General features: G+C 43.4%; 1 protein-coding gene across 3 annotated transcripts in view; it reads right to left on the reverse strand.

The window, feature by feature from the left end:
* The window catches only part of FRMD1 (FERM domain containing 1), a 30,689-nt gene extending 11,846 nt beyond the window's left edge, over nt 1–18,843 (reverse strand). The window contains exons 1-5 of one of the 3 annotated variants that reach the window (XM_014875693.2): nt 18,655–18,843; nt 13,806–13,896; nt 5,037–5,116; nt 2,782–2,858; nt 957–1,143 (exon numbers count right to left, since the gene is read on the reverse strand). In XM_014875693.2, coding sequence (XP_014731179.1) covers nt 957–1,143; nt 2,782–2,858; nt 5,037–5,116; nt 13,806–13,896; nt 18,655–18,750 — 531 coding nt within the window. In that variant the 5' untranslated portion in view covers nt 18,751–18,843. The remainder of the gene's footprint in view (nt 1–956; nt 1,144–2,781; nt 2,859–5,036; nt 5,117–13,805; nt 13,897–18,654) is intronic. The other 2 variants (XM_088161454.1, XM_014875676.2) reach the window with 2 other exon arrangements.
* Between the last annotated feature and the right edge of the window lie 1,889 nt (nt 18,844–20,732).

The raw sequence follows: 20,732 nt of genomic DNA on the forward strand, positions 1-20,732 counted from the left end.
CAACAGTCTGTGATAAGCCCTTTAACTGCCTCAGAAACAGTACACAAGACCCACCTTTTCCAGCCCTTTGTTAGTTACTGCCTGACAGGCATCCCATAACAAGGAATGGCACGGGATGAGGGCCTGTTGTCTGGGAGAAAGGCATGCCGCTGCACAGCAAGGCAGGCAGGCTAGGATTCATGCATAAAAGAGACTACCAGTCTTCAAGACAAGTTCTGTCACTGATCTGAACCTTCTTCCCAAACCAGGGGACAGTGCCATCTGACAGGGGAGATGCAATCTGCCTGGGACAAGCAGCCAGAGTTTTAGCTAATTTGCCTTCATTTGACAACGAAATCAATTCTTGGCTGTAAGTCCTGAAGGGCACAATCACATGCACGTGCTTATAAACAAATATGCAAATGCTTTCTCTTTCCTCTTACTGCACTTGAGGCAGAGATTAATGACAAAACAAGCACCAGAGGCATTGCACAGTGCAGTGTTACCCCATAGGGTTTGGATCTATCCATCTCTGAGGCAAGCATTACAGAGATGGGAACAAGGGGAAATGGACCTGGCTTTGCAGCCCTGAGGTTTTTCTGGAGAGCTTGGGTTGTGCAGCTCTTGCTGATGTACCACTGGAAACACACAACCCTTTAAGCCATAGAAGAATTAAACAAAGACATCTGCACTGTCAGAGTTATTCATGTGACACCAACACACTCCATCACCAAAGAAGGATCTACCACCCACCTCACTGATGAGTGAACCTACAGTGCACCTACAGGAACGGGCACCTACATTCAGTGGAAAGACAAGAGGTATCTCCTGAGGGACCTTCAGGGTGATACTCTACCCATCTGCCTGGCCACTGCAATGGGAGATGGGGAAGTTGCATGGCTGCAGTTAGGTAGCACCTTGGCATAGCTCCTGCTGCATTCATAATCTGTTGACAGAAAGGTTCCCCCTGAACTTACCCATTGTGGGAAATAAGCCTGAGGTTCAAAATATTTGCCAGCATGGACCTTCTCTCTGTAGTTGCCCAAGTCTGCCTGTAAGCTGTAGGCAGCCAGCAAGAAGTAGATTTCTTCTTTGTGGTTGCAATGAGACATAAGGACTTGCTCTTTGAGATGGCAGTAGTAGAGCTGCCGTGCCACCTTATCGCTGCAAGACAAAGGCAAATTTACTTCAAGAACAAAGTTCAGATAAGGCCCCTCAAAAACATCATTCTGCTGAGAAGAGGGATTAAACTTTGACATGTTTGATGTGTGCCAATGCCACCCTGATACAATTGTGCATATAAGGAGCACCAAACCAAGATCAAGATCTTCTCCCACTAAGTGTTGTGTACAAATAAAAGAAATGGTAGCTTCTACCTTGAGGAGCATGAGATCTAAGAAGTTAGGGCAGAAGGTAGATTAAAGAAAAATCACATCACACCTGTTTTGGAGACTGACTACAATCAAGCACTTCTGTTTCCCTGGGAAGCCTGTAGCAGCCAGGAGAGTCAAATCTCTTGGACTCCCAGTCCTGTTTCTTGCACACCTGTCCTCTTTTCCCCTCTAAACTTGGCACTGCTTTTTTGTTTCACCTTGCCTTAGGCTCATGATACTTTTCAGCAGCTAATTCCCTGCAAGGTAGATCAAAAGACATGGGAGCCCTGGGCTTGTTTTTGTCTTCTTCCTCAAGCTGCTAAACAGGAATTGTCTGATAAGGAATAACTATGGCATAGCCTTGATAACCCACACACCCCCTGCCCTCAGAGATCATGGGAGGCAGGCTGCTGACATGTACATGTAGATGAGGTGCTGGACACTACAGCCTGCTTGTAAAAGTGTGTAAGTATAGTTTGAAGGGGCCATACAACTATCTCTGCATGGCTCTACAAACCTCTCCAATTAAACTACTAGTGCAAGAGAAATATGCCTATGATGGTGAAAAATACAAAATCGGGAGTGGCAAAATGGTATGTAATCTCTTTGTATAAAAAAAAGCAAAATGAAGCAAAAAACACTTATCAGCCAAACAGACCCCATAAGAAAGAGTGCCCTGTATCCAAAAATGAAAGACTATGAAGAGAGAAAACAGAGAAAACCACAAGCTTTGTTCAAGACAAGAACAAATGCCAAAAATTTGGTAAAGATTTTAATCCACCTAAATGATCCCAGCTCTTGGCTTCCCCCAGTGACAGAGCTACACCAGAAGTGCTGATGTAAATTAACTCTGTCAGTTGTTAATTTTTAACTACCTCATCCTTTGTTCTGTACCGTGGGTGAGGGTGGTGCTGTTTTGAGTGCAGCCCATATTCTATGTGAATGGACTACAAATGAAAAACTCTAACTTATGAAGTAATTTCTTTTGTCCATGTATGAAAGTTCATTTCCAGGAGTAGACTGCACAGAGCACTGCTCAAATACAAAAAAACAGATCCAAAGCACGGGCTGTGACATATAAATAACTATTTTTGGTATATTCATCCAGTGCCTTTCATACAACCAAAAGACACAAGCAAAAGAGTGCTTAGTTGTGTTTTGATAATGTCATCATTCAACATGGTCTTTCAACACAGATGGAAAAACAGTCACAATTTTCCTAGGGATATGGAGTATGATTCAGGCAGAAAACATTCATAGCTGAGTGAGTAAGTCTGTGAAGGTCTTAAAAAAAAAATCCAGCAGATTTTTAAAGCTTATTTCAACGAGCTCAGAGAGATGAGCTTAACAAAGAAACATTCTTTTTCTTTCATTTTAAGAACACATTGAATAATTCAAAACGCAGTAATTACCACAGAGGAGAACTTACCCTATTACTCTTCCATTTTCTACATAGTATTGTACTCTAAAGAATGCAACAAATGGAGGGCTGAATTTCTCTGTCCCCTAGAGCAAAGACAGAAGACGAGTTAAATTATGATCAGCATCCAAAATTCTTGTTACCCTACCTGGTAATGTTCTCTCCCCCGAAATCCACTCCCCATACTGCTTTTCATTTTCTACTCTTAGCTCTTGGCAAGTTTTAGTGGGGAGCCTGACTGTCTTGAAGGCTTATGACAATGAGGCATCACAAAACATTCAGACAGGTTGAATCACAAAATATCCTAGGAAGAGCAGAAGATTTTTGGATAAGAGGAATGAGCTGGTGTAAGAGCCCCAGTGTAGCCTGGGGATACCGAGGCTGGCCCAGAATTACCTATCTCAGCACCTGGCAGCACCACAAACACATTCGTGCTGAACACAGCAAGTTTAGCCCAGCCTCCCTCAAAGCGCCAGGCAAGGCGGCAGGGCAGCGTGCCACGCTGGCACAGCCACGGCGTCTCCAGGGCACTCCTAGGAGCAGCCATCCATCCATCCATCCATCCATCCATCCATCCATCCATCCATCCATCCATCCATCCATCCCTGCACCACACCACAGCACATCACTCAGCACGGACACACGCGCTGCCACGTTCAGCAGTCGCTGCCTGGGGCTGAGGCGCACCAGCCTGGTATCCACTCCCTGCCTTTTGTTTGGCAGGGCTCGTGGTTAGTTGTTCACACACTCCTACAGACCAAAAGGCAGTGCTGGTGTCTGCTGCACACTGAGGAGTGCTGTTAGAAGAAAGCCAGCTTGAGGCATGCTGTTAAAACTACAGCCTATCTTTCCTACTTATAGGCTTGTTTGAACAGGAGAAAAAAAAAAAAAGAAAAGTGGAAAAAGAAGAAAGGAACATCACACTAGCTCATTCATCTTTCCTACTTTGCCACTTTAATGTTCACACAAGTAACTTTGCTCCCACAGGCAGTTCCAAGGCTTCGCTGGTCAGACTCATCTGTACTGGGACAAGGTACATGGCATGCCCTCCACATCTGATGCAGCTTCTTGATCATGCAAACATCTCCAGTTTATTTCTGGACGTTGTTCATAGTCATCCAATTTTATCAGCTGGACTGGGCTTTCCACCTGAAACCTCTTCATAGGAATTAAATCTTTGCCAACTAACCCAGTCCAACAGGCTAACTCTCATCAGACTGCAGTACTGCCAATGGCAACTCATTCAGTCTTTTATGATTCTCATCACACCAGAGGTTCAACACTTATCCTGACTAGAAAAGTGTGGCAAGAATCCAATCACAGAGCAACCTCAAAGCATACCCCATCCTGAGGCGACCAGAAACACCTGCTTTGGAAGCTCTCACTGGCTGGACAGACAGCCCCTCTGCATGACTCTGGCTGTTTTTGAAATAACTCTCACTCGTTTGGGTAAAGCAGAGCACATGCCTGGAGGTAAGAGAGATCCCTAAACCTCACTAGTAATCTCCAAACTTCTATAAACAGCAGAAATTACAATGACAGTGCCTATTCTGCAAAAAAAAACCCTTAAGCAAGGTGGAAAAAGTAATTTACAACTTCTACAATGACCCAGTTAAGATATCTGAAAGCAATTGCATGCTATACTTTGTTCTAGACTATGGCTCCTCTATTAATGACAGACACAAACAGGCATTATCATGTCTGAATGAACAGTATTAAACAATTACATAGGCTTGTCTTTATTTCATGTAGCTTTTCCCTCCCTTGTCAGGGCTAGCTAGCCATAAAAACTAGGACTTGTCTTGAACAAAACAGCCTTCCTCCTCCTCCACCATCCTTTTGCATATACTCTGGGAACAGTCACAGCTCCAGTAATTTCCCTCGTATCAGATTCAAGTTACAAAAGATTATTTTAGGCTGTTTAGCTTAAAGATAAAATGAGGTCTCCAGACTAAGACCCAGACTAAATTCAAATGGAAAACTGACCAATTGACCTTTTCCACTTCTGCAGCAGCCAAACAGCAACCATGTAGTTACTATTGCTCAGGTAAAGTTGTATAAGAGGCTGGTTTAGCTCTTTTAATTAATTGTACAACTATGCAAAAGTCACTGCATCTTGCTACTAAAAAGTATTCTACGTTTTCAAGATGTAGAATATTTCAAGACATCTTCAAGAAATGCTTTATGGACCTTAACTTAAGAGATTTCATTTCACTGTGCAGTCCAATAAAAAAGCAGCAGCCTCCAAAATTAAACTTTCTTACTTTGGTGGTCTCTTTCTTCCATTCCTTTGAAAAGTATTTGCTAAGCTTCTGCTCCAGGTCTATAAAAACATATTCATTATCTGAAAGATAAGAAAAAAGGAATTCAATGTAAAATAATTGGAAACTTTTAGTCATTAAACATTTAGATGACTCTACAAGTTATTTCCAAGCCATACATTTGCTGACTAGGGAATAGACAGGGCAGGGAAAAAAAAAAAAAAAAAAAAAAAAGACTCTTAAGTACACATGCTACTTCAGACAGCATGGAAGGTCATTCCTGCCTTCAAGAGATCCTGAGCTAAAGATTTCCAAACACCTTAGCCAGAAATGCAGAATTCCTGCTTTATAATCAAGAAGTCATTTATAAAAAAAGCAAAACATCATTTTACTCAGCTAAATGTACTGTCAGCTTACCAGATTCAGTTTTTTGTAATTAAAGAAGCAAGCCCTACCCAAGCTTGTGTTCTGCCATCATGTATCACCGTGGTCCAACATGGCAAAAGTAAGTAACAGAGCTGGGTATTTGACAGGTTTCATCCTCTGCATGTGAAGGGGATCTTCTGAAAGGGTGAGAAACAAGAGGACCAAACACAAACGCCTTCCTGAGAAGGTCTGGTGTGTCCTCCTTACACGCAACTTCTTTCATATAGGGAAAAGATGAATGAAAGGTAGGGAAACCTGGCCTGCCTCAGAAGACTAAAGGACCAGGACTGGCCCTCCACCCTAGTGAGAGTGAACAAGACACAGCCTGAATGGCACATAATCTTGAAAGAGGTTTGTGCTGCTTTCAAAGCTGGTGTTTCATAACACTGCTTACCAATTATCAAAGACAAACAACTGAGCAGTGAAAGATTTTTTTCCTGAGTCTTCAAGTCTATTAAGATAAAAAAAAAAAAAAAAAAAAAGACAAGACCTGACAGGTGTTTCAGGCTGCAGCAGCAATGCCAGCTGAGCACATTCACCTGACCAGTCCCTCTACTCTTTGATCTTGCTTAGGACAGTGTTTTGACAGGTGACATAAGTGCCAAGATGAAGAGCTTGCTCCTTAAACATGAAAGGAACGGGAGTAAAAAGGGGAAGGCAAAAAAAGAAAAAAAGAACCCTTCACAGAACAAACTTCTGCCCCTTAAGACCAGCCCAGATTTCCAAATGAGAGCCTGTACTCATGTCTGCATTATGGCAGATGCAGGCCTGACACAGCCAGTGTTACAGGTGTTGAAGGGGGCTCTAGCTACCCCATGGCCACCCTTCCAAAGCATTCCAGATCCTTACAGGGGCAGATACAACAAATATTTTCTTTGCTAGCTTTCAAAAAACAAGCAAGCAAAACAACCTCCAATCGCCACCTCCTTCAGCTCCCACCTCGAGTTAAAGAAACCACATCTGGTGCTATCCAGAACTGGCCCACACATCACCCTACTAGGAGACCTTCTATAAAATAGCAGTAATGGATACAAAAAGGACAACGCCCAAAAAACCCTGTTTCTGTCTCCATGCTCTTTCCTGCACTGCTTGCAGCTGTACTTTTAATATACCTACACTTCTGTTTATTGTGTTACTTGGCATATCACATACAGAAACAAAACAGTATTAGCACCATCAAAATGGCTCTATGGAATTTCTGGAAGTGTCTGTGGTGGGAATTTAAATGCTGTAGCACACAAGATAATATGAAAGTTATTTTTGCTGTTTTGACAAAGAGAGGAAGAGTTTTTATCACCACAGAGATTGCATCTTGCACCTGCCTCTTCACTTCTGTCTGTAAGATAAAGTGGCTGGGGGCTACAATGGCTCCAGCCTTTCCTTCTCTAGGTCCATTAAGATCAGATACCACAGCCTGGAAGAGGCTGATAGAAGTCCTAGTCAGTGAGAGAGAGAAGGGTTTGTTCCTGTTAGGCTTGTCTCTGTCCCTTGTCAGCTGCCAAGCTGGTAAGCATCACTCCATAAAGCTTTTATTAAAAGGTAAGTAAAAGCTCATTTAAGGAATCAATTGCACATCAAGCGACTGGAATAGGTTAACATAAGAATGTCACTCAGTCCCTCCCCGGGCTTTGGCAGTCCTGGAGCAGGACAAACCCTCTACTGTGGGCTCCCCATACACCATAGGGTTGGTCCTGATGGCACAGCAGTGCTGGGTGAAGTCTGTATGGGCTCTGCCGGCATTGTGGTCTTTAGCTGACACCTTGTTAAAGGACTATAACAAGCTGAAGGATCAGTTTTCCTTTCTAGTTCAAGAATGATCCCATGCCCAGAGGCATATTCCTCAATCAGGAGGGGAAAATTGCAACAGTAAGCACAGTGACACACCCTGAACCACCCCATCACGCCTGAATATTAGGTCAGAAAGGGAAAAGTGTGACAGAACAGTTACACTACAGTAAATCCATTTGTTACCCACACCCCCTCTTTATCTGCCATGTTAATTAGGTTAGAGATGATTTTGTGAGGGCACAGATGCCACATCTGAGGATTCCAGGTTATTATCAGGCCTACTGGGAGACACACATAAACCACAAGGATAAGCCAGGCTACAGGAGGACACCCCAACGCACCATCTCTCCTTGGGGGTCCCACTCCTCCCTAGCCCAGTTCAGCATCCTCCCCCCCGTGCAAGAATGCAGCACTGCATTCCTGCCTTAATGAAGTTAATATTGCTGGAATGTCAACCTGCAATGTAAGCCTCCATCTACAAAAACAAAGAGCTATTTCCCTCCCAGTCCTACTGCTTTGTGGATGGCTTTGCTTTTTTTTTCCTTACACTGGATTAGTGATGACACCCTAAGAGATCTTTTGCCAGATACTAAAACTGTCTGCTTTGAAAATAAGCATCTCTAACAGATATGAGGGCACCAAACTGCAGCACCTCTGAGCAGTGCCGTAAAGGACAATATAGGAATGCACAGATGGCCCTCTTTCTAGGGAAGAATAAATTTGATCTGTGGATCCAAACAGGGCTGGATACTCAGCAGGTACAAACTGTCATTGCTTCACTGGCCTCATCTGAAGGACAAGTGAAAGGTATGGAGAAGCTGACTGAGAAGCATGCATGCATAAAAATACACTCTCATCCACCTGCAGCTACTGACATCGAGTTCATGAATCTCATCTCAGGACTGTATCTTTGTATCTTACGAATACATCAGCTTTTCTTGAAAGGTTCCCCCATGTATGTATGTACAGATATCAGGCCTGGCACAACTCATCAGTGCACTGCAATCCCAAGAAATGCATCTGGACAGCCAGCTCCTTTGCAGTAAGGCAATTTACATATTTCTCCCAATTTCACCTTTAAGAATTCTCAAATGAGATTGAAAGCTTATGCTGTAAAAATCACATTTCAAAATAAGCAGCTACCAGATATGAAAAACACTTCTATTCTGCGAAATCAGCTTAGCACATTTTATGTATTTTAAAAAAATATAGGACACACATTGTTGAAAAAAAAATAATGTGTCAGGTCCCCAGTTAGAAAAAGGTGACATAGTTCCAATGAGTGATGCAAACTTACAATAGGCACTATTTACACTGCAGGAAAAATGGGAATAGAAAATTATGGCTGTAATACAGGGTCAAATCAGTTCAGAGTCACTGTAAATCTAAAGGCCATTATTCTGCATTAACCAGTTCCTTCTCATCTCATTTTTTATGAAAAGTAAGTTCTCTGCATAAAAGCTAAGTAATGGTGAATGCCAAAAACCTGTTCTCTTCCTGTGCCTATTGTGGGCTAGCAGCACCAAGAAATTCCACAAAGGTGTCCTACCAAGAGTCAGAGCTTAGGCCCCATAGGCAACGAGGAAGATCCCATTAACAAATCTGGCTGAGTCATGTACATTTTAGCAATGCAACCAGACAGTTCAGAAGGATAGGATCCAAATAAAATATGAATTGGTGCAAATTCAAATTTCCATGTAGCAAGCATTTTCTGCCTAAAAGAGAAGGGAAAAAATTATCCATGGCTATTGTGCTTAACTTCCCAGATGCTTCAAGAAGCTTTATGGCAACACTACTTCTGAGAAAGAGAGAAGGAGCAGGACAGGGGGATCGCTAGGGTTGGGAAGAGCTGAAGCTTAAAAAACCCAAAAAACAAAGAAACCCCACACTAAAAAATACATGTGCTGTAGACCTCACATAACCTGAACACCAGCACGGATTTTTTTTGTTTGTTTATTGAAGAGCTGGCAAGCTCTTATTTTGCATGTGGATCTCCCCAGGCTTCCAAGCAATTTAGGAAAATCACTACCCACGTGGCACCTGCTCCCACCACATCTGCATAACTTCTCAATGCTCCCAGTGTTACTTTTCAAGACAATAGAAAGAAACGTTGTCCACTTTCTGATATGTGGTTGATCAGTTTACTAAAGAGTCTAAAAGAACTTGGTTCATGATAACCTTGTGTTTTTAGCTTTATTTGTAAAGTACATATATCCCAAGTGAAGGGAAGAATCACAACAGAGGCTGGGAGTAAAGCAAGAGAGGTCCTGGCTGAGGAGACAATATCAAGAAGCCTGAGATCATGTGGTGTTAGGAACTGTTGAGGTCTGAACACTGAGCTAAAGTCTCAGTCATTGCTGGTAATGGATAGGTACTGCAAGAATTTTATGTTGGCATCTTACATTTAGCAACACAGCATGCCCAGGCAAAGATCTTCAGACCTCAGCAGTGTCACGGGGGATTCTTCTGCACAAGAAGAGCTGCAGAACCATTTTCAGCACTGCTCATCCAGGGGCAAACAAACCCTTTGCAATTCTCAGGCAGGAGAGCACTTGGCTGGATGTTGTACTGATACCAAAGGAGAAATGATTGACAGCAGGTCCAGGCAAAAAACTGCCTTCATAGGAAGAGAGCATGTAACTCCTTTCAAGGAGTACTTTATACTCTCTGGACATCTGAACCTGAAATTCCCTTTAGGTGGTACATTTCTTCAGGTGTTTTTCTTATACTGCATTTAACTTGTCTGAGGTACCAAAGTTAATGTAACAGAGTTGTACCTTAGGTTAGTATGCAGGAGAAATTCATAAGGGAGATTCAACTATGCAAGCAGATTTAAGAAAGGACAGGTAAGAAGCAGGGATAGTGAAGAACTGGTGTGTAGAAATAATTATAAGGTATTTCAGAGAACTTTTGTTATTTGTCTCCTAAGAGATCCTTTGTTATAAGAGATACTCCTGTAATATAAAGATAACCTGGTATATTCTGTCCATGAGCTTCAGTACTGGAGGATATAGAGATGCAGAAGAGTTAACTGGAGGCAGAGTGGTTTTGGCAGAGTTAATCACTGAGCTCCTTGGTAAGCATGTGCTGGGAAGCATGGGCTTGGCAAGGGGAGTAGCCATAGCTTTAAAAAACCAAGTATCATCCATGAGGCAGAGGAGCTGAAGCAAAGGGATTCAGTTTCATTACAAAAGCCAGCCTGATAAATTCATGAGAGGACAGAGAGATAGTGGCAGGGTATAGGAGCTGCAGTCTTGCCCCTTCCCAATTGAAGGCTTCCATCTGCTTAGGTCAAGCAAGGTTTGCTCCTAGAAAGGCATCGCCCAAAAGTCAGGATCAAAAGGATCTGGGTTATAAAAACAAAGGAAGCCTGGCTGTTCTTTGTCTGCTGACAATCAGTTTTGTCTTAGAAGACTGAATGTATTGCTGCACACACTTTCTGATAACAAGGGGGAAACCTCCTGCAGGGTGCTAGATAAAGTTGACCCCACAGGAGGATTTGCCATATAAGACCCTGCTGCTGAAGCCTGTGGAACCAGATTGAACCTGGCAGGGTTGCAGGATCTTTCACTGAGCAAACTACGAGTTTAAAAAAAAAAAAAAAAAAAAAAAAAAAAAGGAGGCACTTCAGCAGAGCAGGAGAACATAAGGTATAGCCTGCCTGATGATCCATGACAAAACTAGAAGAGCAACATGTCCCAAGGTTTGTAGGACCTCCCATTAATGCACATTCCTGAACTTGATTTTCAAAGTGATCAACTTCTTATAGACACCAGTTTTTTTTCTCCTCAGATATAGTTGGTTGAAGCAGTTTACCTATTGAGAATAAAAAAGCAGTTCAAGAGCAGAAGGGATGAAAAATTCTATCCTGACATAGATAAATTCTATCCTGACAAAAGCTCTATCCTGTTACTGTTACCCTTAATCCTGAAGCTCGCCCTCAGCATCTGCAACAGCCGGAAGAGAAGGCAACACATTTAGGCATCAAATGCTGGGAAACTCACTCCAAGACCTACAACTCAGATCTCACAGGATTCATGGTTTGCAGCTTGCATGGTGCTTTACAGTGCTGTTTCCCTTTTTGGCACACTTAGGGGTTAAACTTCTGTTTATGATTAAGGACCCCAACCTCTCTCCCTCACACACGTACTTACTATGAGACCAACTGAGCATTAGTGTATCTGTACAACGTCTGCAGGTCAAATGGGCTCCTAATCCAGATAATCCATGCGGTGTGATTGGCTACAGTTCTGTGGAAATCCTTTAATTTTCATTCTCTTGCTACTGCTGACAGTCAGGGTTTTGTTGACAAATTAGCAGCAAAGTAATGGATGCAGGTAGATTAGAATACCTTGTTTTGTATGTGGCAGTATCAGACCACCAAAAAATAAATACACATTAAGAAGTCAGGAAAGATATCATTATTAAAACAGGGTGGCTGTTTTTTAAAAAATGTCTTCTTGAAGCTGCAGCACAGAGTTGAAAGCATGATGAAGAAGAGATTTACCTTGTTCAAAAATAGAGATGCTTTCTCTCCATATTTAGGATACCTAGCTCAGCCTTTCCTGACAGGCCAGGTCCAGGCCTCCCCTTCACAGCCTCTGTGGGATGCACACTGAGTTGATACTCAGCCAACTTAAGCATCCACAAGACAACTCTAGGAATGCAAAACTTACCCAGGCCTCCTCACTACCTGACTTGAGCACTTCCCTTTTTTGAGATGACAACTTGTTGTGAAGTCAAAAATCCCTGAGAAGCAGGCAATGCCTTAAAGGCTACTTCCAAATGCCAGACTCAGAGTGCTACACTTGCTATAGAAGCAAGACCTCAGCTACCACAGGCAGCAAGGGAGATGATCACCAGTCTGTTGACCAAAACAATGCAGAGAGAGACCAAGTTGTGGAAAAAGTATTTCCATTCAGAAAGCAAATAACCAACCCCCAAAACAAACAAAAAAATGTTAATTCAAGCTACTGGACTCTTGTAACTCTTTTCCTTGACTTTTTAAGAGCTTTCTGGAAGAATTAGCTGCTGTAAAAAGGAAGAATACTTCCATGAAGTGAGAAGACTGTTTCCACTTAAAGCTGTGGACAATATACTCTAAAGTCTAGTCACAACAGCTTTATTATGCTCTTTGGGGATGCAGTGGTTACAATGCATTTCCAACAAGTTGAAAGACATCTGCTACAACAGGGTATTTTGGGACCAGAACCCCCGTGCTTGGCAGGGTGAAGGAAAGTGCTTCACAGAAAAGGTGTGAGGGAAGCAAAAAATGGAACAAAAAACATGTGAAGGGGGGAAAAAGTGAAAGAAACCTGGGAAGAACAGGAGAAGAATTAAAAGAAAATAGGAATGAAATTGCCCTGTCTTACAGGAGGGGACAAGGGTTCCAATTTCAGCCAAGATGTCCTGCAAGTGGAATAGGCAAATCTGATGTTAAAATGTCTCAAAGGGGAGGACTCAGAAACACAGATTTATGAAAAAACTTAAGAGCATTCAGGTCTCTTCACATTAAAAAAAAAAAAAACTGCACTGGTTTAAAGCACAGGTATATTAGGTTTAAGGAATCTCTTGGAGACTTTACAAACCTTATGGAGATAAAAATGTTATGTTCCTCTCAGTGTGAATACTACACTCAAAAAAAGTAGTTCTTACAGAATGAGAGCATAAAGGAAGTGACACAAACTTAGGAAAAAACCGTATTTTATCCTACATATTTATAAAGAGGCAAAAGAAACCTTCTTTAGAAGGACTTACAAAACAGTACTGCAATTTCAATTAAATATCTAGAACTGCAATAGTAAATAACACAGTTGAGAAAAATTTTTGGAGGAGAGACAAGTCTTCTGGTGCTTTTGGAAACGTCGGGAGGCAAAATAAACAAGACAACAGATCCATTTCTAATTACTAAGAGTTGGGGTGTGGGAGGGAATGACAATGCTTACACCATACCAGAAATTTGATCTCTCATATCAATTTGCTTCTTTAAGGGATCATCTTAACACCATTTTCTGGCCAATACTAAGCCATAGGACCAAGCAAAGTTGACTTTAATTCATGGACTAAGAAGTTTTGCATTTCCCATGCGATATTTCAAAATCCAATGTGTCCCACACATGCATTCAGTCCCTTAGAATCATTTGAGTTTCCTCTCCAGTGCCACATTCTTCGCATGTGACTTCAGAAGATAAGTAACACTTTCAGCCTTAAAGTCCTTTTAAACCCACCTCCTGTTCAATAGCCATAGTTTTGAATATAGAAACAAATATGTTGACTAGCAACTCCCACTACAGGAGAGAAAGAAAGACCCAAAAAGAGGTGGAATCTAAGAACAAAGGTGGAGAACAAAAGCCCCCCTTTACTCAATTTGTCTGCCCACATACCAAAGATCAAAAGAGCTCTGGGAAGGCTCTGCATAATCTACATACTTGGTGACCTTATTACAATCAAATTCCCCCTGCAGGCACAGCCACTGTGTATATATGCACACACAGTAAATACACAAGCGGGTCTGTGGATGTTTGCCAAGTCACTTGCTCGTGCATTGAGTTTGCTTACTTTTAACAATGCTGAGGCCAAAGAAGTGAGGCTCTTTAATCTTCACTAAATCACAAACTTGCTGAAAGAGCTCCTGTCCAGTGGCTTTGACCTGAAAGACACAACCAATCCAACATTACAGATGGCTCACACACCTGGATGGAGCAACTCCAAAAAGAAGAGTTGCAGGCCAATACATTTTTAGGTACCAAAGCACAATACCCAAACACAACCACACCAGAGAACATGCTTTGTTTTCAGTATTACTGCTATTATCATAGAATAATAATAATTAATATTTACAGAAATGAAAATACTTCTCTCTTGCAGATTTTTTTTTTGAGAAAAGAAAAAAAAAGCAAACCCAAAACCAAAAGTTTTCATTCGGGAGAAACAAAAATACCCAAACAAACACAAGACTCTGAGTAGCTCATAGATTAGAGATGTGGTTGTTCTGTACCCCACACAGAAGAGCTTGCTCTGTCTCCTGATGACTTCTAGTCACACAGCCATTAACATCTTCATCTTTGGCAGCTGTTACCAAAAGCCTGTAAGCCCTTGCCTGTTTCCCTGCACACTGAGACCTCTGATACCCCTGGCTCCTGTAATGCACAGACTTCCCACAGAAAGAGCATGGTTCTGGTTAAATGCATGTGCAGACCTGGATGTGTACTATGACTGGAAGATTACCCCACTAAGTGTCCCATCTATAGCCTCATTTCCCCTTCCCACTGCACCATCCCAGGAACACTGACAGACAAACCACAGGCACACACAGAAACTCCCCAGCCCACAGGGGCATGGGGTAGGAGTTCAGAGAAAGAGCAGATGGGGAGAACAGAACAGCACTAGCACAGACAACCTCAGCTCAGGCCATGGTGCAGCCAGGTGCAGCTGCAAAATGGGCCAGGACCTTGGAATTTCATTACTCCTCTGCTGGATGATGCAGATTAGCAGTGCCAGGAGCAGCTGTCTGCAGGGGTATAGTGCAGTGCTACCTACTGAGCAAAAAAGATGACAGGGCAGAAGTTCACTGCTTAATTCTCCTATGAACCAACCACCATCCTAATTTTTCAAGCTCTTTTAGTGTAGGTGTGCCACACACCCCAGAAACTGGCTTGCACTCGCCACCCTGCCCCAGGAGGTAGCATGTCACTAGACATGGACAATGGGAAACAGGAGGTCATTTAAGTACTCATTTTCTTCTACTTGACAAGGCATCAGTAGCCACACACTCACTACTGTTTTATCAGGAGCTTTGAAGCCTGCACTACACCAATGCAAACAAGTGCAAGCTTTGAGCAGGGAGGAGGTAGTGCACAGTTCTGATAAGACCCAAAACCACATCTGGGTCTTATTATGAGCCTCTGTGTGAGACTGCACCCTTTCAGTCTTGCACCTAGATGCAGTGTTTGGTCAGACACCCAGAACATATATTTGGAAGGTAAAGTTGGGCACAGAGCAGTCTCCTTTGCCAAAGAAGCAAGCTCTGAGCGTCTTCTCCTACCTGGGAAGGATCTGCTAAGAAAGATGTGACCTACCTCTAGCCAGAATGGTTATGGGCATACAAGAGTCACTGGCAGCACAGGACTCTGTAAATGTTACACAAATAGATGGATTTTCTAAGTGCCAAGCTTTCATACCTAAGGGAAGAAAAACCTGCTTTAAGATACTTATTTCTAGGGAACTGAGCACTTCAAGTGACAGTTTTGTGGCACTCAGCTCTAAAGAGTGGTTTAAGCAGATTTCTTGCACAACAGGTATGTTACTACCACCTTGTCGATTCTCCTCCTGGCACTTCCCTGCTCTATCAAGTTCTACTCCCAGCTTTAAAGGCTATGCAATACCAATCACATTTGCAATTGCTGCTCCCTCCTCCTACTCTCCCCTCTGCTCAAAGCAACCAATACTTCCCTTTGCATTTTTCATCTGGGTGCTTCTCTTTGGACTTTCCTCCCCATGTATATGGTTCCTGTGCCAAGATTGATCCCAGAAATGCTATGACTCATTCCTTCCACTGATACTCAGCTTTGCCCCATGTCAGACTCAGGGCTTCTTTACACGTGAAATTTAGTCCAAAGTGAAATCCAGTGCAAGTTTACAGAAGGTAACTGCTACTCCAAGGTCATTCTGTGTACAGATATTCACGTGCATTAGTTGCCTATATCTATATTTCTTGGTAAATATGCTTTGAAACATCAGCTCTCCTGTTCACAGAGCAACTGAAAGACCTCAGACCTATGCTTGCCATTCACCAACACCCAGGACCTCACCAGACTTCCGCCACTCCAAAAATTTCTCCCACTTTGCCCTGCCCTCCTCAGGGCAGCTGGTGAGCTGCAGCACCCACTAGTCCCCCTCAGTGAACTGCTTCTCCTCATGTTCACAGCTGGTCCCAAGAAGGCAGTTTTACTCCTCACCATCCCCCCAGGTTCATTGTACATTCAGAAAGGTAGACATTGAAGCTAATTAAGAGATACTTGATTGTGGGTGAAGAGAATTGAAAATGGCTCCTGCTCTTCCCTGTTCAACAGCACTCTCTGTGAATGGTGTAAGACAAATCCATTTTAAAGAACAAGCCTCAATCTATATGTGACCACATAAAACACATATAGGTAAACTCTTATCTGGAAGGGTGGAATTTATATGGGAGGAGGGAAGGAGCATTTACCTGCATAAACACTGTGCTTATCATGGAAAGGATCTATAATTTATTCTGCTGGAAAGATAACCATTCCTACCTACCTCACTGAGCTGCAAGCTTGTTTAGTATTTGCATTCCACACTGAAGAGGTTAAAAGGCTTTGGAAATCTTTAGTGGTGGCATTATTATTCTAATAAATGCACAAAGTATCATCTGTGGTTGTGCTAATTACATTTGGGTTCTACCAACATCACTAGAAAATTGCCTTGATGTTTCTTTAAAAAAGAAAGATCTTTCCAGCTGTGAAATCTTAATTTTTGTTGCTGTTTTGAATGAGTGTTGTGGTAAAGTCAGAAGCCAAATGAAAAGCTGTTTCTGGTGACTTGCCCAGCTGTAACAGGTCATGTTTCACTCTCTATGCAATTAGGACACAACTGTGTGTTGAGGTCTCATGTTTTGGCACAGGCAGCTATTCCCTTTCACATGCAGGCATCTCCAAGTACACACTTTCCAAATTACCCAGACACGAAATAAAGGGGCATCAGAAATGACAAGAGCAAAGGTCTTTAAAAGGAATACAAAGGGGTGCTGCAGAGAGGATTCCTCTGCAGGACAGTGTGGTGATGGACAATGCACCCCAGATTTTTGGAGAGGCAGCAACGTGGGACAGGACAGGGGAACAGGACGGGAAACAGCACTGTTCCTCTGTCCCTCTCTGTGCTCAATGAAAAAGACAATTTCTTATGCTTATTAAATATTTTGGAGGTATTAAAAAAGACATGCAGATGTAGCATTTAGGCACCTGGTTTAGTGGTGGACTTGGCAGGGTCATGTTTACAGCTGGACTCAAGAGTCTTTCTCACCCCAAATTTATTTTATGACAAACCGCAGGTTTTCGTGATTTACTGCAGCATGACCCAGTGGTGAAGGAACAGCTGTGTGCTCCATTCAGGCACAGTGAGCAGCAGTGACAGTGTCAGCCCTGCTGGCTCACTGCCCTCCTGCACGCCAGCCTGCACCTTCCCCATGGCCAGCTCCGCTATCTCCCATCTTTAGCCTCCCTGATAAGAGCCATAAGAAGGTGAGATTTAGGGTCAGCTGCAACAGACCATTACCCAAACCTGTACACCTGCTGTCAAGAACTTAATTAAATCATCGTTTTCTGCCTTGCACAAAAGCCAGCAGATTGCAGAAGCCTTCTGGGGCAGTGGATGGGCTGGGTTTGAACCAGTAACCTAGAAGCAGAGCGTCCCAGATTTCTCTGTTAAAGCTTTATTCCATCCAGCCCTTGAGGCTGTTTCAGTTAAGGACGCTACACTTACACACAGCAGGTAGGAAAATTCCGACATGGATTTTGAAGATTAGCACGCATAGTTTCAAAAGCCACCGTTTCAATCAAGTACTTAAAATAACAGTTCACCTCAACTGTCTTCTCCCCCTCCTCATCCCAAAGGCAGGGGAAAAAACCTACCCAAAACAAAGCCAAATCCCCCCAGCCCACACATGAGTGCACGCACACGCTCACAGGAGAGCACTTATCTTTGAGACTTGCTTGTCCTCTGAACGCCAAGTGCCTCTTGTCAGCTCAGTTTCTCACAAGTTCAAGGAGCAGCCGGCATTGCACAAAGAGGCCCCGTGCTGTGCAGACACCGTGCCACCCTGGGCAGCCAGCTGAGCTGGCCCTGCTGTCACTCATCCACTCTCGGAGACATTCGAGGCAGCAATCAAAGAAATGGAGCGACTTACCTCGATTTTTTGTGTATGAGTACTGAAGAGGAGGGAAACAACCCCGCCCTCAATGGCTCTTTGCTTTGGACTCATTGAAGGGATCTGTAGGCTATCAAAACCAGGGATAGCTGGACTCTTTACAAGAGTAAACAGTCATATGTTGGGTACACTTGCTAGTAATCAAGGTATTTCAGGTTCCTTTTTTTAAAAACTATTGGATTATTACAATTATTATTACCAGCAAAGCCATTCAGAGATAATAAAACATAAATAACAACAGAAAAAGCACAGAGGAGACCCCCACCCTTCAACACAGCAATGACTTTTAAAGAACTCTGCAAATGAGCCGAAGCTGCCCAACTAGAAAATGGAGCACCAATTACCCTAAGCTGGCTAATAGCCTTTTGGTCAGCAGACCTGCACCAGGCTTTTGGGAGAACAATGGGAGCTCACAAAACTGAACCGTGGCCGCGATGCAGCGACCTCCCGGCCACTCACCCCGACGGCCAGGCTGAGCTGCTCACGGGTGGGCAGGAACACACAGACGCTCCGGAGCTCTGGCTGCATCCTGCCTGCCAGCAGTGTCCTGCTCATGGTGGGCAGCTCCACAGGGGCTGGGGTCTTCTCTCCAGACAGGTGTCAGGCTCCCTTCATCCCATGTACCTGTTGAAAAGGCAAGAGCATCAGTGCCGTGCTTCTGTTGGCACTGGGAGCAGCTCACGGCACGCATGTGATGAGATGTTTAAAAACAAAAACACTCCCAACAGTCATCCATTTTCCAGGGCCAGTCAATGTTTCCAGCAGCATCACAGCACAAACCAGGCAGCTTTTAAACAGCTTGAAAGTCCCAGGAGAGTGCCATAAAGCAATGAGGTCTCCCTGGAATAACAAACCAGACTCAAGGTTTCCAGACTCGTGTGAGTGATAAGGCAGGTGGCAACCTTGGGCCACTGCCTGAAAACCCCCCTGACATGGGGGAGTGTCCCATCCTTCAGCCAGGCACCTTGCTCATTCCTAAAGCAGAGGTTTCAATGGGCTGTCAATAGGCACATGACAGTGCAGAGGACTTATCTGTGCAGTCCTCCTCCTCACTCCATCCCTACTCCCTGGGAAGCCACTGCCTGAAATCCTCTATACCTCAACTCAAAGGAGGGGGTGGAACACAAACTCAGAAGGCTGAGCCACTGTATAACACCTTTTGTGAGGTAAGCACTGCCCTCCTCTCAAGGACTGAGCCTAGGCTGCACAAGCAGCTTACAGGTGAAGTTCAGATATTAACATAAATAAGAGATGGAAGTTTTCTTTGCGGCCAAATGCAGAGTAGCCAACATCATCTTTACAGCTAGGTTAGACAGTTTCCTCAGCAACTTGTACCATTTTATGTACAGCACTTTCCTCTCCAATGCTCTCAGCATTCCTCTCAGGAAATATCCTGTGGCACCTGATGAATCCATCAGGACGGGGAGAGGCTCCCCGAGGGTGGGTTAGGTATCAATGCCAGCAGAGCCCTAAACCAGCAAGATACCAAGCATGGGGTCCACTCCATCCCCGTACAAGATTTGATGTAAGTCAGCCCCAGCTATCCTGAACAAAGGGGTTGACTCCCTTCCACCAGCAACACGTGGGCCAGCAGCACCAACAGAGGTGCTGCTGGCTGATGCCTGTCCCCAGAGGCCCCACACACCTGGTGACAGGTGCAGACTCCAGCAAGGGCAGCCCAAGGCACTGGTTCTGGCAGTGCCACCCTCTCCCACCACCACAGCCCAGCCCATCTTCAGGGGACAGGCTGTGAAGGGAGCCATGGGCTTTTCCTTCACCCTCCACAAAGCACAAAAGACGAGCAGCAGGGAAGCAGGCCATGTTATGCTAACACACATACACATATAGGCATGTACGTGTGTGTGTGCACTACATACAAGTTTAAAATGCATTTTGTGTCCAAAATCATGTTCGTCCCGGTTCAGGAGAAAATTACAGCAGAATCAAATTCTTGTGTGGGAGATGAAAAAAAGCAAACAGTCATGTAGAGTACAGCAAATAGAACTTGGATTTATCCCTCTCTTTTCAACTCTGTATTCAAGCATCAATTTTTTAAAAATTAGTTTTTAAAGCAAATACCAGATAGATCCAGGAGTGTCCTTTTGCAAATATAGAAGCTGTTCCATGCACCTCCTTCCCTAAGCCAGCATATACAATGCTGCTTAATAAAGCAATTTTTGATTCAAGTTATATAGAGCTTTCCTTATAAGACAGAAGTTCACAAAAAAATGAAGATAAAGGGGTTACTAAAGTATCTTTTCAGAACAAGTATTTAGTTTAACAAGACCTAGGAGTTTTTAAAATATTGCTTTCAACTAAAAGCAAGTGAAAAAAAGAGATTTGACTTTATGGGACATGTGAAAGCTGCTATTAACTGAAATATTAAGAGGAAAATTCTGATTTATCTTCTCTTATTGAAATAATTATACTGACATGGTGTCTTAGGCTCTGGACTACACACTATTAACATCTGTATATAAATTACAGATGTCTGCAGAACGACTTGAGGGCAACAGGTCACCACTATTATTGCTAGC

Source organism: Sturnus vulgaris, chromosome 3 (genome assembly GCF_052056855.1).
Source record: "Sturnus vulgaris isolate bStuVul1 chromosome 3, bStuVul1.hap1, whole genome shotgun sequence".
NCBI classification, from domain to species: domain Eukaryota; kingdom Metazoa; phylum Chordata; class Aves; order Passeriformes; family Sturnidae; genus Sturnus; species Sturnus vulgaris.